Source organism: Saimiri boliviensis, chromosome 11 (genome assembly GCF_048565385.1).
Source record: "Saimiri boliviensis isolate mSaiBol1 chromosome 11, mSaiBol1.pri, whole genome shotgun sequence".
Classification (NCBI taxonomy): Eukaryota; Metazoa; Chordata; class Mammalia; order Primates; family Cebidae; genus Saimiri; species Saimiri boliviensis.
Genome location: NC_133459.1, coordinates 11709419 through 11725340, shown reverse-complemented (window position 1 = coordinate 11725340; position 15922 = coordinate 11709419). Strand labels below are relative to the sequence as shown.

General features: G+C 47.1%; 1 protein-coding gene across 1 annotated transcript; it reads right to left on the bottom strand.

The window, feature by feature from the left end:
• Positions 1-1220: 1220 nt before the first annotated feature.
• AADACL3 (arylacetamide deacetylase like 3) lies at positions 1221-15529 on the bottom strand. Its single transcript, XM_003936009.4, has 4 exons — positions 15318-15529; positions 11422-11638; positions 10191-10254; positions 1221-5293 (listed from the first exon to the last, which is right to left on the bottom strand). The coding sequence occupies exons 1-4, from the start codon at positions 15483-15485 to the stop codon at positions 4522-4524; spliced, it is 1221 nt and encodes a 406-aa protein (XP_003936058.1). The 5' UTR covers positions 15486-15529; the 3' UTR covers positions 1221-4521.
• Between the last annotated feature and the right edge of the window lie 393 nt (positions 15530-15922).

Here is a 15922-nt window from a genome sequence, read left to right as displayed (position 1 = left end):
TGTTTACAGCATGGTTTACTAGATACTTTAAGCCCGCTGTTGAGACCTACTGCTCAGAATAAAAGATTTCTTTGAAAATATTACTGCTTATTGACAAGGCACCTGGTGACCCAAGAACTCTGATGGAGACGTACAAGATTAATGTCGTCTTCACACCCGCTGACACAACATCCATCTGCAGCCTATGGATCAAGGAGTATTTTGACTTTCAAGTCTAATTATTTAAGAAATACAATTTGTAAGGCTATAGTTGTCATAGACAGTAAGTCCTCTGATGGATCTCTGTGAAGTAAATTGGAAAACTTCTAAAAAGAATTCACCGTTTCAGATGCCATGAGGAACATTCGTGATTTATGGGAAGTGGTCAAAATATCAGCATTAACAGGTTGGAAGACGTTGATTCCAACCCTCATGGGTGATTTTGAGGGGTTCATGACTTCCGTGGAAGATGTCACTGCAGACGTGGTGAAAACAGCCAGAGAACTAGGATTAGGAGTGGAGCCTGAAGATGACTGAATTGCTGCAATCTCATGAACAAAATTGGGCAGATGAGAAGTTGCTTCTTACAGATCAGCAAAAACAGTGATTTCTTGAGATGAAATCTACTCTTAATGAAGATGCTATGAACACTGTTGAAATGACAACAGAAGATTTAGAATATTACATAAACTTAGTTGATAAAGTAGCATGAGGGTTTGAGAGGATCAATTCCAGTTTTGAAAGAAATTCTACTCTGGGTAAACTGCGATCTAACAGCATCAACTGCTACAGAGAAATCTTTCATGAAAGGAAGAGTCCATTGATGTGGCGAATCCATTGTTGTCTTAGTTTAAGAAATCGTTGAGGGCTGAGTGCGGTGACTCACGCCTGTAATCCCAGCACTTTGGGAGGCCGAGACAGGTGGATCACCTGAGATCAGAAGTTCGAGACCAGCCTGACCAACATGGAGAAATCCCATCTCTACTAAAAATCCAAAATTAGCCAGGCATGGTGGCTCATGCCTGTAATCCCAACTACTTGGGAGGCTGAGGAAGGAGAATCGCTTGAACCCGGGTGGCAGAGGTTGCAGTGAGCTGAGATCACACTGCTGCACTCCAGCCGGGCAGCAAGAGTGAGACCCCATCTCAAAAAAAAAAAAAAAAGAAAGAAAGAGAAAGAAAGAAAGAAAGAAAGAAAGAAAGAAAGAAAGAAAGAAAGAAAGAAAGAAAGAAAGAAAAAAGAAAGAAAGAAAAGAAAAGAAATTGCCACAGCCAGAGGTTGTGGTGAGCCAAGATCGCGTCAGTGCACTCTAGCCTGGGCAACAAGAGAGAAACTCCATCTTAAAAGAAAAAAGAAATGACAGTAGCTTATGTTCATGCCAAGCACCTCTCATCACAGTCCACTTCCAAGGAAAAGTTCCAGCGTTTTCTACATTGGCTGCCGCCTTGTCGGAAATCAGCACATTCCATGGAGGAAGGAGTCCTGCTTTGCTGCATCTTCTATCCTAGGGTTTTATGTTGGTACATGAGTAATTCTAGCATTTGTACAAGGCTCCCTAAGACTCCTGCAGCAGTCAACCAAGCCCAGGGACATAACTGAATCTGGAGATTCCTGGGGCCTTGTTGTGAAAAAGACTTGAAATACACATTAAGAAAAAAGGCACAAAAATAAATGTTCACTTGTAAAAAATGAAAGAAAAAGAAAGAAAGAGAAAAAGAAAGGAAGGAAGGAAAAGGAAGAAAGGAAAGGGAAGGAAGGAAGGGAAAGAAAGAAAGAAGAAAAAGAAAAGAAAAAAGAAAGGAAAGAAAAAAGGAAGGAAAAGAAAGAAGAAAAAGAGAAAAAGAAAGAAAGAAAGAAAGAAAGAAATTGCCACAGCCACCCCAGCCTTCAGCAAGCAGCACCTGCATCGCTGGGCAGCCATCGACATCAAGGCAAGACCACGAACCAGCAGAAAGATTACGACAACTTAGACAGACCCATGAATGTAACATACACATCTTGGGAATGTGGGAGGAAACTGGAAAACTCAGAGAAAACCATGCAGACACGGGGAGAGTGTGCAAACGCCACAGAGACAGCAGCAGCCCAGGCTACTGCAATGATGAAGGCTCAGATGATTGTTAGCATTTTTCATCAACAAAGTATTTTTATATTAAGGTATGTACATGCTTTTTAAAGACATAATGCTATTGCACACTTCATAAACAACAATATAGTGAAAATGTAACTTTTATATGCACTGAGGGAAGCAAAAAAAATCCATGTGACTTGCTTGATTGCTGTGGTCTGGAACTGAAGCTGCAGTATCCCATAGGTGTGTCTGTACCTACTCTGCAGGATTAATGCGAGGAATGTAGGAGGTGGCAAATCTAAATGGCCCAGTACAGTGCCTAGCGTGTAGCTGGCCCTGGGTGAACATTCAATCCTATCCCTTTTTCACTCACTGAGTCTCATGGATGGATTGCAGGAAGGATAGTGGTGATGGGGCAAAGGAGACGGGTGGAGAATTGGGTCCCAAAATCATTTCATTAGGTGAAAGTGCTTGATTCTCCCACGATCTGCAGAAGGCAGCTGCCATGGGCAAGAGCCCAATCAGGGGCGCTCTCAGCCTCTGAAAAGGTTATACATTCCTCTCTGCTGGGCACGGCCCTGCAGTGCCTCAGCAACTCCTTGCCACCCCAGCTTCCCAGAAGGTCAGTTCATGTTCCTCTACACATCTCCAGAGCCAGGAGAGAAACAAGAACATTCTCAACTCGGAGCCCTGTCTCAGAGGAGGCCTCGCCCCTTGGACTCCAGTGATCTTCAACAGTCGAGTGGCTACCACGGTGTGTGTTTTCAGGGGATGATTCCTATTTCTCCAACAAACCATCTTCCGGTCAACTGTGAACAAAGCGAGGAGCCACCCTACGGGATTCCTCTCTGCCTCATAGTTCAGCTCAAATGTTCAACTGAGAGCAAGTTAAGGGCATCCACAGGGTTTTTTGTGCAATTGCCTTGACCTTGGCCTGTAAAGACCACTCACTAACCAAGATCAGAGCCTCCAGAAGACCAGGTGGGGCCAGCATGGGAGCCGGACCATTCCTTTCAAATGACTTTTCATTCCTAAGGAGCAGCTGGCCAACTTGCCCAGTGGACCTTGACATCTCTTGCCACCTCCACGTACCCTGCCTGAGGGTTCAGTTTAGCTTCTATAATTTACCCTTCGATTAGGGAAGCTGTCACTCACCACTTCATGCTTAGTCCAAGCACCAAGGTGAACTGACTCCACCCTCCACTTCCGGATGACATAGGACTTGGGAATGGTCAGCTAGAACATTCCATTCCCTTGGCTGTGGCAACTGGACATGTTGCTCAGAAAGCCAACAAAGCCATCAAGTTGCAATAAGGTTTTTGCTGAGACTGCTGAGAATGAGGCGAGTCCATGATAATGAACTTGACCCTGGGAGAAGGTAAGCATGAAGCTGCTCAGTACCACCGTATGGAGAGGTGAAGGTGGCATTAACACAGAGGAGAGAAGAGCGGAGCAGAGAAGACAGGACAGCTGACGGCACTGTGTGAGTTCCTGGATCAAACCATGCCTGATGGATGCCTAGCATACATCGCTACCTAAGCCAATCCATTCTCTTTCTGATGGAGGTCAATTTGAGTTGGTTCCATGTCTTAAAAAAGAAATCATTCTCACCAAAACATCTTCTGTCCCTTTGGCTGTCTTGACTTTGCACTGTGGACAGGGTTATCTAGTTAGACTCAACCTTCACGGGTCTCTGACTCCGGACCCCACTTCCCTCCCAGCTTCTCTTCTCGAACTCTTAGCAACACTGATTTCGGGCTTCTGCTTGGAAGCCAGGCTTTGATTCCAGGAGCTCCAGAGCCCCCCCAAGTCGGGCAGCTGCAAGACGTCTTTATTCACTGCTAGATGCCAACCACTGTGGAAGCTCTATCGATTCTGTCTTAGCTTTTCCAGCCCAGGCAGTCAAGACTCTGATCCCAGGGGCTGAGAAACAGCAGGAAAAGTCATTACTGTTCACAGAAGAGAAGGTGGGTGAAAGCCGGTTTCTCCACCACCATCACCATCACCTCCCAGCAGCCTAGAGCATCAGCGCTCCGGCCTCTGAGACAGCTGGGGAAAGCCCCGTGAGATTGTATGTGATCCTCTTGCGCTATTCCAAGGTCTAGCCAAGTGGACACAAGTCACCCACAGTCTGGATCAATCTGGAGAGTCTGAACTGCCCCTTAGGGAGGCTGAGAACAGTCCTTACCTGTGATTCACTCCCACAAATGGCCACTGTACATTGTCAGCCCAGGTTTTCCCAATAGAGGCCAAAGACAGAGAGCCCCACTCCCACCTGCAAAGCAAACCTGTCTTCTCTACGGCGTCCTCTGGACATTGTGCGGTTCTAGAACGTAGATCAGAAAGGAGACAGCAACCTCCATCTGCTCCCTATCCTCACTATGCTCCACCTAAATCAGCAACAGAGAGTCCTGAGGGAGGCTGGATGATTGTGGGATCCACACTGCAGCACCGGCAGAGAAGAAGGATGGTCACAGTCCCTTTATAAAATGGGTTAACACATTCAGAATTCTCGTGGAGCTGGGGAAGTAGAAGAAGTTCATGTCGATGGTGCTGAGCACTCCGTGGAATCCATCCTCCACATGGTGCCAGGTCACAGGCACTCCCAGGTCTTCCAGCCTCTTCTTGTACAACAGTGAACTGTCCCGGAGGGCATCATACTCACAGCTCACGATGCAAGCTTCCGGTAGCTGAGACACTATGTCATCTTCTGCAATCAGGGGCGAGCACATCACATCCAAGACAATACTTAGTTCCAAGTAAGCAGCTTCATTCACGGGCTCGTGGGGCTTCTGTCGGTAGCCCGTCTTAAACCTCTCTGGGATGTTTTCTGGGCCCAACCACTTTCTGTACTTTTCCCAGACTTCGGCAGGCAAATGGGCGCCTTTCATGATGACCTCGTGCCAGGAGGAGCTGATATCCAGATAGTGATAAAAACAGTAGCAGGTGAAACTCCAGCTGAGCATTGGGATGTTCTTTCTCTGTTGAAAGGAAGGGGTTTGAAAATCCAGGGCTTGGAGAGCGGCATAGATCAGGATCTGAGCCCGGATCCGGGGCAAATCGGGCGTGTTCACAAGTTTTTGACAAACCACTGTGGCTATTCCCCCTCCCAAACTGTCGCCACAGACCACAACCCGGGCTGGATCCACTCCATATGCATGTAGGGACTTCAGGAAGTGGATGGTGGCCACCAAGCAGTCTCTTACCGACACAGGAAACTTATATTTGGGTAACTTGCGGTAACTAAAAAGGAATCAAGAAACACAGCTGATACTTAACGCCTCCAGCAGATCCAAAAATATCAGCACCTAGCATCTTTTAGCCCAAATTAGTCCATTCACTTCCCTTTCGGAAACCTGAGCAGGTAAAGTTAGGTGTGAGGCTTAAATAAGATGAGACACATACAGCCCACATAACTTGGCAGGTGCCATTCCTATTGTCTCAATGCCCTAATGGGGAACCCGTGTCACAAGACTTCTACCGATTGGTCAACAATGTAAGTATCACCAACTCTAGCCCCATCTTTCTGAACCTACCTCATGCTGCTTTCCTGACTCGCCTGCTCCTGCCTCCTGTTTTATGATTCTTGTATAAGCGTCTTCAAGGCTCGCTTATGTTTTTAATTAATCATGCCATACCCACAAATTTTGTTGGGGGGATCTTGTAGACTTAAATACAGCAAGTCGGCCAGGCCAGTGGCTCACGTGTTTCATTTCAGCACTTTGGGAGGCTGAGGTGGGCTGATCACTTGAGTCCAGGAGGTCAAGTTCAGCCTGGGCAACACAGTGAAAACCCATCTCTACAAAGAACACAAAATATTAGCTGGGCGTGGTGGTGGATGCCTGTAGTCCCAGCTACTCACGAGGCTGAGGCAGGCGGATGGCTTGGGCCTGGGAGGTCGAGGCTGCAGTGAGCTGTGATCATGCCACTGTACTCCAGCCTTGGCCACAGAGTGAGACCCTGTCTCAAAGAAGGAAAAAAAAGGTAGGCCCTTGAATAATGTCATTTCATTCAACGTTGTTTCATGATATTGATGAAAGAAAGAAAAATGATTCCAGCCTGGGCTACTACTGTTCATGTGGAGTTTGCACATTCTCCCCATGTCATGTGGGTTTTCTCCAGATCCTCCAGTCTCCACCCACATCCCAAAGATGTGTATGTTACATTCATGAGCATCTCTAAATTGCCCTGGTCCAAGTGAATGTGGGTGCACACGTGAGTGTGCCCTGCGATAGGAGGGTGTCCCATCCAGGGTTGGTTCCTGCCTTGTTCCCTAAGCTGCAGGGATAGGCTCCAGCCAGCCCGGCCCGCAACTGGAATAAGGGAGTTGGAAAATGAACAAATGAAGGAAGACAAATTATTGCAAAATAAAAATGCATAAAGTTGGCCGGGCACGGTGGCTTGAGCCTGTAATCCCAGCACTTTGGGAGGCCAAAGCAGATGGATTGCCTGAGCTCAGGAGTTCAAAACCAGCCTGGGCAACATGGTGAAACCCTGCTCCTACCAAAAATAGAAAAAATTAGCTGGGTGTGGTGGTGCGCGTCTGTGGTTCCAGCTACTTGAGAGGCTGAGGCATGAGAATCGCTTGAGCCTGGGAGACAGGGTTGCAGTCAGCTGAGATCACACCACTGCACTCCAGCCAGGGTGACAGAGTGAGACCCATCTCAAAAAAAAGAAAAATGCACAAAGTGTCCAATAATCGTACATCTGCACAAAAATAAATGATGCAGTACAGAAACTCTCAATGAGCCTGCCACATTTGTGTTTATTTTTGAATTGGGAGGTGGTCAGAGGTACTCCTGACAATGTTTGCTTTGAAAATATTTATTGCTAGATTTAATCCTTCACCGCAATGACCACCATTGCTCACTGATTCACTAAAAATTGGATATCTTTCTGTTTTTATTAATCTTTTAAAAATATATAAATATAAATATAGCTCACATTTATCTCAACTTTTAATATTACCAGTTTTTGGTCTTCATTTAGAAGTTCAGGCCAGGCATAGAGGCTCGTACCTGTAATCTCAGCACCTTGAGAAACTGAGGCAGAAGGACTGCCAGAGCTCAGAAGTTTGAGACCAACCCAAGCAACATAGCAAGACCTCGTCTCTCTTAAAGAAAATTATAGACCGGGCGCGGTGGCTCAAGCCTGTAATCCCAGCACTTTGGGAGGCCGAGGCAGGTGGATCACAAGGTCAAGAGATCGAGACCATCCTGGTCAACATAGCGAAACCCCGTCTCTACTAAAAATACAAAAAAATAGCTGGGCATGGTTGTGCGTGCCTGTAACCCCAGCTACTCAGGAGGCTGAGACAGGAGAATTGCCTGAACCCAGGAGGCGGAGGTTGCGGTGAGCCGAGATCGCACCACTGCACTCCAGCCTGGGTAACAAGAGCAAAACTCCGGCCCAGAAAAAAAAAAAAAAAAAAAAAAAAAAAAAATTATAAAATATAAAAGTAGTAAAATAAATTTTAAAAAATTTAAGTAAGTTTGCTGGTGTTTTTGTGACCAGAATTATACCATCAGCACTTAACTCTTATTTATATCAATTAGCCTAGGTAAATTAATAGGTAAAACTGGTTTAACTTCATCAAGTCACAGTTCTAACAACCTATCGACAGCACTGAGGACTGACTGTACCACCAGAGGCCAGAGATATACAGCACTCTTCCAAATGAGCTATGCATACTCAACACCATCGCTGCCCTGCCTACCTGGTATTGCTAACAGATTCCGGAAATCCAGATTTTGTGAGAAAGTTCACTCTTTTTAAATGCTGGCCACAAATTTATAAAAAGAAAAAGAGGCCGGGCGCAGTGGCTCACGCCTGTAATCCCAGCACTGTGGGAGGCCAAGGAGCATGGATCAGGAGTTCAAGACCAGCCTGACCAACATGGTAAAACTCCGTCTCTACTAAAATTACAAAATTAGCTGGGCATGGTGGTGCGTGCCTGTAGTCCCAGCTACTTGGGAGATTGAGGCAGGAGAATTGCTTGATCCCGGGAGGCAGAGGTTGCAGTAAGCCAAGATCACACCACCGCACTCCAGCCTGGGCAACAGAATGAGACTCCACCACCACCCCCTCCCCCGTCAAAAAAAAAAAGAAAGAAAGAAAGAAAAAGAAACACTCTATGGGACCAACAAATAAATATTCCACCAGCCGTTTCCATTCCATACCCCCATTTCAGGCCGCCTGGCAATAGGTATTCCGGGAGAACAATACCCTTAACTCCAAAATTCTGTCTAGCTTGGATTTAGAAAATAACTTTCTGGCAGAGACTTGCTGGCATGTTTTACCGACGATCTCTTGGTTTAGCACAACCAGAACGATAAGGTGTCCAGCAATATCCCACGGTAGAAACTCCCTGGGAGCTGAGAACTATAAAGTCAGGGTTTAGCCAGGTCTCCTCTCATTTCATCTCTTCACTTTTTTTTTGAGATGGAGTCTCACTCTGTCACCTAGGTTGTTGGAGTCCAGTGGCACCATTTTGGCTCTGCAACTTCTGCCTCCCAGGTTCAAGCGATTCTCCTGCCTCAGCCTCCTGAGTAGCCAGGATTACAGGCACATGCCACCATGCCTGGCTAATTTTCACATTTTTTGTAGAGACGGGCTTTCACCATGCTGGCCTGGCTGGCCTCAGACTCCTGGCATCAAGTGATCCACCCACCTTGACCTCCAAAAGTGTTGGGATTACAGGTGTGAGCCACTGCACCAGCTTCATCTCTTCGTTTTTCACTCTCCTCAGATAGCTATGCCACAGGAAAGCTAGGAGATGTACCCCAACTGAGATGCAGACAACTGATATTTCTTTTACTTTCTTTTTTTTTTTTTTTTTTTGAGACAGAGTCCCACTCTGTCTCCCGAGCTGGAGTGCAATGTCACAATCTTGGCTTACCGTAACCTCCGACTCTCAGGTTTAAGCAATTCTCTTGCCTCAACCTCCCGAGTAGCTGGGATTCCAGGTGACAGCCACAACACCCAGCTAAATTTTTTTTTTTTATTTTTAGTAGAGATGGGGTTTCTCCTTGTCGGCCAGGCTGGTCTCAAACTCCTGACCACAGGTGATCCACCTGCTTTAGCCTCCTAAAGTGCTGGGATTACAGGCGTGAGCCACCGCACCCAGCTAGAACAGACATTTCTTTTGAATGTGTACCTTTAAATGAAACTACAGGGAAACTTATCAGGAGGAAGCACCTGCGTGATGCTGCATCACGTGGCAGGACAGAGGCCCAGTGCCCACCATGCCCTCTTTGAGGCTCCAGGAGGGGTGGGTGACTGTCAGAGACACGTTCGGACAGACAATGGGTTTGTTTTTGTTTTTCTCACTTTCTCTAGTGGGTCTCAGCCCGGGGGACCTCCCTTTTGGGAACACTGGGAAGTGGATGTGGCAGCATTTGGGGGTGAGTGATGGTGTGGGGTACTACTGGCATTTAGCAGAGGGAGGGGCAGGGCTCTTTTACTCAAAGAAGAGCTGTGCCACCCAAGTGTTCCTGCAGTGAAACTCTGCACCTGATCTGCTTAAAAAAGGCCACTTCCTTCCTACCCAGCTTCCAAATGCACAAAACGCCTGTTTAAATAAACCCAAGGCCCACATGCACAGAGGAAGGGTTCCCATTGTTTGTCTCTCCCTCTCTCTTCATCTCCCCTTATTTTCTCTCACTTCTTTTTCTTTTGTTGTTGTGTTTTGTTTGTTTTAAGACAGGTTCCTGTCTGTCACGCAGGCTGAGTGTCGTGGCGCAATCAGGTTCTCTCACTGCAACCTCCCAGGCTCAGGTGCTTCTCCCACTTCGGCCTCCCAAGTAGCTGGGACTACTGGTGTATGCCACCACACCTGGCTAATTTTTGTATTTTTTGTAAAAATGAAATTTCACTATGTTGCCCAGGCTGGTCTGAACTCCTGGGCTCAAGCATTCCACTCGCCGTGGCCTCCCAAAGTGCTGGGATTACAGGCGTGAGCCACTGCACCCAGCCACCTCTCTTTCTCTCTTCAATGGCTTCTCTCAGCCCATCCCCTCCTCTGGGCTTCCTCCAGCTCCCATCTGCTCCCACCCCTCACCCTCATTTCTATTTCCCACCCCATCTCTCCACATCAGAGCCTTGCTCCCGGCTGGCTCCCTGGCGTCTCCCCTTTACTCACCCAACTGCCAGAACCACAGAGTCACTCTCCTTGCACAAACGAGAGCATATGCCATGGTGGGTTTCTAGAAAATAAATGGTGTTTGACATTCACTAGGAAGGCTTCCTTTGCCAGCCATTGTCACTGTCATCTTCCTACACACACAGCACTTGGGCTGACGCTGACTAGGTTTTCCCCTACTCCGGCAAACTTCCGGTCAAGCTTCTCACTGATTCTTCTCCGTGACACTGCCTGAGCAACTTTCTCTAAGATACCCACCCTCTGATCCATCCTACAAGTCATTAAAAATATCTGCAAAGCTGTTTGACTGCAGAGGGTGGTGGCTTAGGGTGTGAGCTCTGGATTCAGACAGACTGGAGTTCGAACCTCGGCTTTGCCTCCTTCTAGCTGGAGCTAACATAGTGCCTCGAAATTTCCTCGTCTGTGAGCTGGGATGATGATAATATGTAACTCATAGAGTGCTGGAGTAGGAATGAGATCATCCACATGCAGGGTTCCCACAGTGCCTGCATGTAATTAGTCCTATTAATAAATATTGATTAATAAATATTAGCTGTTACCATCATTCTCATACAGACCGAACTAACATCTCCATTGCATTAAACCCCTTATTCTCAAAGGCTGCCACACTGGGACCCTGGCATTCCACAGATTAGAAAGCACTGCTGAAAGCAAATCAAAGTGTCCCCCCACCCTAATTCCCCAGGGGTAACAATTAAGATAGTAAAATTGTCTCAATTGTGACTTTTTCCTCTCATTGGTTTTTCTCAAATCTTCCTGTTTGTACCAGAATTTGTCTTAGCAAAACCTGATGTGAAACAAAATGCTGTGTTTTAATTCTCTTCATTTAAGATGTCCTTATCTCCAACTAAATAGAGGTGGTAATGATAAGGTAGTGATATATATATATATATATATATGTATGTATGTATATACATATGTACACATACAAATGCAGATAGGGGTACATTTCGGGATCATCACCTTACAGTTTCCTTCCTTATATTACAGTATTGTTAATTTCACTAAAGATTACATTTATGTAAATAAGGAGATGTATAAGAGGGCAATATAGTCCATATTTTTTCCCCTGAATGACCTGCAAACCATGAACTGCCCTGGTGTTCCCTCGTCATGATAGCAAACGTTATGTCCCAGGAAGATCCCATCCTTTCAAGTTATGTTAAGGGGTGCCATCACCATTTGGGAGGTCTGAGAAAAGGGTTCTTACTCAAGCTCCCTGCGGCACCCCCGCCACCGTGGTAGTACACGATACCAGGCTTCAGGGTGCAGCTGGATGCCTTGGGCTGGTACAGCTTCACAGGGATTGTCCCAAAGTGTAAATCTGTAACCACAACGTCAGGATCATACTTCAGCAGCTGCAGATCTTGCATGAAACAGACAAATTGGGGCATAGAACAGATTCTGAGCTTCTCAAAAATCATCCCCTGTTGGAAACAGAAGAAGAAATGAGTTGAGATGGGTTTCTGCATAGACCATCTGGAGCCTGGCCCTCATACCTGCCCTTCACAAGTGGCGAAAGGAGTTTGAGGAAACAGCAGTTAGACTGGACACAGCCCTGCTCAACCCCTCCCTGCTCTCAGGACACCTGCAGGAAAATCCACTCCCACGCAGGCCCATGTGTCCACAGCACCAGCCAGCCCTGCTCAACCCACTCTCCTGACGCCTTACACTGCAGCCACTGCGAGCCAGGCTTCTGGACACCCCGATGGTCCCTCTATCTGCAACACCGCCCTCTGCCACGAGGCGCTGCTCCACCTCGCCCTGGCGTGACACGTTTCCAGGGAGGCCTTCCTGTGCTGTCCCAGCCAATCTGGCCACGCATGTGTAGCTAACTAAGGTGTGGGTATGTTTGTTAAAAACAGGAAGGGGAAGTTTCTATCTTTTGAAAATACCTACTGAAGAATTTGAGGATAAAATAATACGATGTCCAAGATTGGCTCCTTAAATAAATGGAAATGAGGGGAAAGTTAGGGACGCAGGGAAGGGAGATGGGCCAGGAGTCAGCGACGGCAGCGCTGGAGGGTGGGCACTCTGCTCCCGTTTGGCATATGTCAAAGTTTGCACAAAGAGTTAAAAATACAGCCAGGCAAGGTGACTCGTGCCTGTAATCCCCACATTGGGAGGCCAAGGCGGGTGGATCACTTGAGGTCAGGAGTTTGAGACCAGCCTGGCCAACACGGTGAAACCCCGTCTCTACTAAAAATACAAAAACTAGCTAGGCATGGTAGCAGGCACCTGTAATCCCAGCTACTTGAGAGGCTGGGGCAGGAGAATCTCTTGAACCCGGGAGGCAGAGGTTGCAGTAAGCTGAGATTGCACCACTGCTCTCCAGCCTCGGCAGGCAACAAGAGCAAAACTCCAGGTCAAAAAAAAAAAAAGAGTTAAAAATATGCAAATAAAGCAGGCTGTCTCTCTGGGTAGCCTTCCAGTGTTTCATAATCCTTTTCTGTGTCACAGCCGTTTTGATCATGGGTAAAGGGACTCATTTCAGACCTTTTTTTTTTTTTAGAGCAATGGAGGCCCCACTGTGTCACCCAAGCTGGTCTCAAACTCTTGGACTCAAACGATCCTCCTGTCTCAGCCTCCCAAAGTGCTTGGATTACAGGTGTGAGCCACAACACCCAGCCCAGAACATTTTTAAATACATAAAATAAATATGTGGGATTATAAAGGAAAGCAGTTTCGAGTATACTTACTAAAATATTAAAGTGTATGATGTGATAATATAGGTATTTCCTTATCAGCACATCAAGTAATAAGATCTAGCTGCTGCCTGATGGTACCCTAGTTTCAAAGGAAAGAGGAGAATACATGCGTTTTCACGGTCTCTAATAGGCTATGCAAATAGCTCTGACAAAGTCGTGGTCTGGCTTTCAGGACTGTGGTTTGCTGCCTTCAGTCCTCGTGGAAGGAATTTCGATTGGAGGTCAGCTGTGAAAATGGGGTAATTTTGACCCCATCCAAATCCACGAGCCCCTTGTATTCCGTGACCCAGGGGGGCTCAGGGGGCCCTAGGTGAGAAGCCCTGCTGGGCTCACCTGATGGGTTTTGGCCCACGTGTCCACAGCACCAGCTGTGGGAGTGGATTTTCCTGCAGCTCTCCTCCTGCTGTTGTTCTCCACTTTGGGAAGCTGTTTATCTGCCACTTGTTCGCTTGTAGGTTTGCTCCTTTATGGACCGATTCCCGCCCCCACTGCCTAGAGCCTACGAGCTCCCTAAGGGCAGACCTAGGGGGACGTTCTCTCTCTCACCTGTCATTGACCCCGGAGCCCAGAATTGGTGCAGGGCGCAATAAGTCAACAGAGAGTGACCATGGCTAATATTTACGAACAGCTCCCTCTGTGCCAGGCATCGCCCTTCGGAAAGGGTGATTCACGAAGTCCCCACAAAACGCTGTGAAGTAGGGGCAATTCTCCCCACTTTGCAGAAGAGGAAATCAAGTCACTGTATTTGAGACCCTGGACTACAGAATATGAGCGTCAAGGCCAGGAACACCTGGGAGCCAATCACTACATCTGATAAAAGCTGACTCTGGAGATCAGAAGCCTCGGGCTCCCGGGCTCTTCTCTTTTAGATAATAGCTACATTCTTTTTTTTTTTTTTTTTTTTTTTATTGTACTTTAAATTCTTGGGTACATGTGCAGATCTTGCAGGATTGTTGCATAGGTACACACATGCCATGGTGGTTTGCTGCCTCCATCACCCCTGTCACCTACATCAGGCATTTCTCCCAATGTTATCCCTCCCCAACCTCCCCACCCCATGCTGCCCCTCCCCTAGCTCCCCATCCCCCAACAGACCCTACATTCTTTTGAATAGTATAGAAGAGACATCTAAGGTGTCTCTGGAGAAGAGGCCCCGGAAATTGCTTTTCATTTTCTAAGAAACTTACAAGAGGCCGGGCGCGGTGGCTCAAGCCTGTAATCCCAGCACTTTGGGAGGCCGAGGCGGGTGGATCACGAGGTCAAGAGATCGAGACCATCCTGGTCAACATAGTGAAACCCCGTCTCTACTAAAAATACAAAAAATTAGCTGGGCATGGTGGCACGTGCCTGTAATCCCAGCTACCCAGGAGGCTGAGGCAGGAGAATTGCCTGAACCCAGGGGGCGGAGGTTGCGGTGAGCCGAGATCGCGCCATTGCACTCCAGCCTGGGTAACAGGAGCGAAACTCCGTCTCAAAAAAAAAAAAAAAAGAAAGAAACTTACAAGAAATATTTTGTATATTCAATTTCTGTCAACCCTCTGAAAAAGTACAAGAAATCCATATTGGCAATACCTACACAGTTCCATTTACAGGTATTTTAATAAATTACAACAGGAGCAGCATCAAATTATATTACCTAGGCAGCTTTCTATCTCTCAAAAGCAACAATATATTCTTAAAGTCATAATCTGTAGTTTTGCTCACCGGCACTAATGTACTCATCTGCTACCCGTTTATTTTGTGGCTTGCTGGCTCTAGCTAGCAGGTAAATAGCAACTGGGGCTCAGAGATTCAGGAAAACTCATTCCTGTCTTCGCAGCTTCTGAGAGTGGTGAGTGCTGCTAATAATACAGACACATTTATTACCACTGAACTGTACACTTAAAAATAGCAAAAATGGTACATTTTATATGAATGTTCTACCTCCGTTTAAAAATAAAACAAACTAACACAAAAAAGAAAGTCAGGCTGGAAGAGGTGGCTCACGCCTGTAATCCTAGAACTTCAGGAGGCCGAGGCAGGCGGATCACCTGAGGTTGGGAAGTTCGAGACCAGACTGACCAACATGGAGAAATCCTGTGTCTATTAAAAAAGAAAGAAAAAAAGAAAGAAAGTCAAACGGGAGACATGCAGGTGGATAGAACCAGACTTGTTTTTTCCTTCTGTGAACTGAGAAAGCAGATCATTCTTTGAATTTTGTGGATATTAGCCCAGCCAGCTTCATAAACACCAAAAGAGGCTAAGAACCACGTAATAACGCAGGTTTGAGAAGGGGTGATCAGCCATCACTGTGGGTCCCATGATATTGATGTTCATTCAGCTAGAAGCTCCTGGCGTGTGCTTTCTCCTGCCCCCTTCAATACTCAGCTGGAGGGGACACATGAAACACAAAACTCACCCATGTCACCAGCAGCTGGAATATGCAATGGAAGACTCTCAGTTTCACAGGGTGGCCAACCGCTGCAGGGATGTGCATAATGAAAAAATGGCTGCAAATGACCCACAGAGTGACCCCCAGAGAGAACAAGCAGGCTACGGCGAGGAAGATCAGGGCCAGGGTCCACATGCTGCTTCCCGCTCGGAGAGGGCTGAGAAGAAGCCGTGCACTGCACAGACACTTCAGGACACGGTTCCGAGCCGGCAGATCTTCACTTATAAGTCACATCTGCCCTCCCCTACCTCCCACAAACGCTGGCCCAGCCCAGGTGAGTCACAGGCTCAGGTGAGGACATGGTTCTAGGACAGGGCCCATGCAGAGGAGAAAGTGGCCCATCCAGCCGATCCAGCCAGAAAATAAAGTTCTAGAGTCCCACCTTACAACCTGGCACTGCTAACTACAACTAGCCTTGGGTAAGCCACCAAGTCACAATGGACATCACAAACACGATTCCGCCCATCAGCCTTCGGACCTCATCCCCCCACTCCCTGATTCCACTCCAGCTGCGCTTGCCACAACCAACAATCCTACAGAGTGGGGCGTCCTAGTATTATCCCCACTTGACA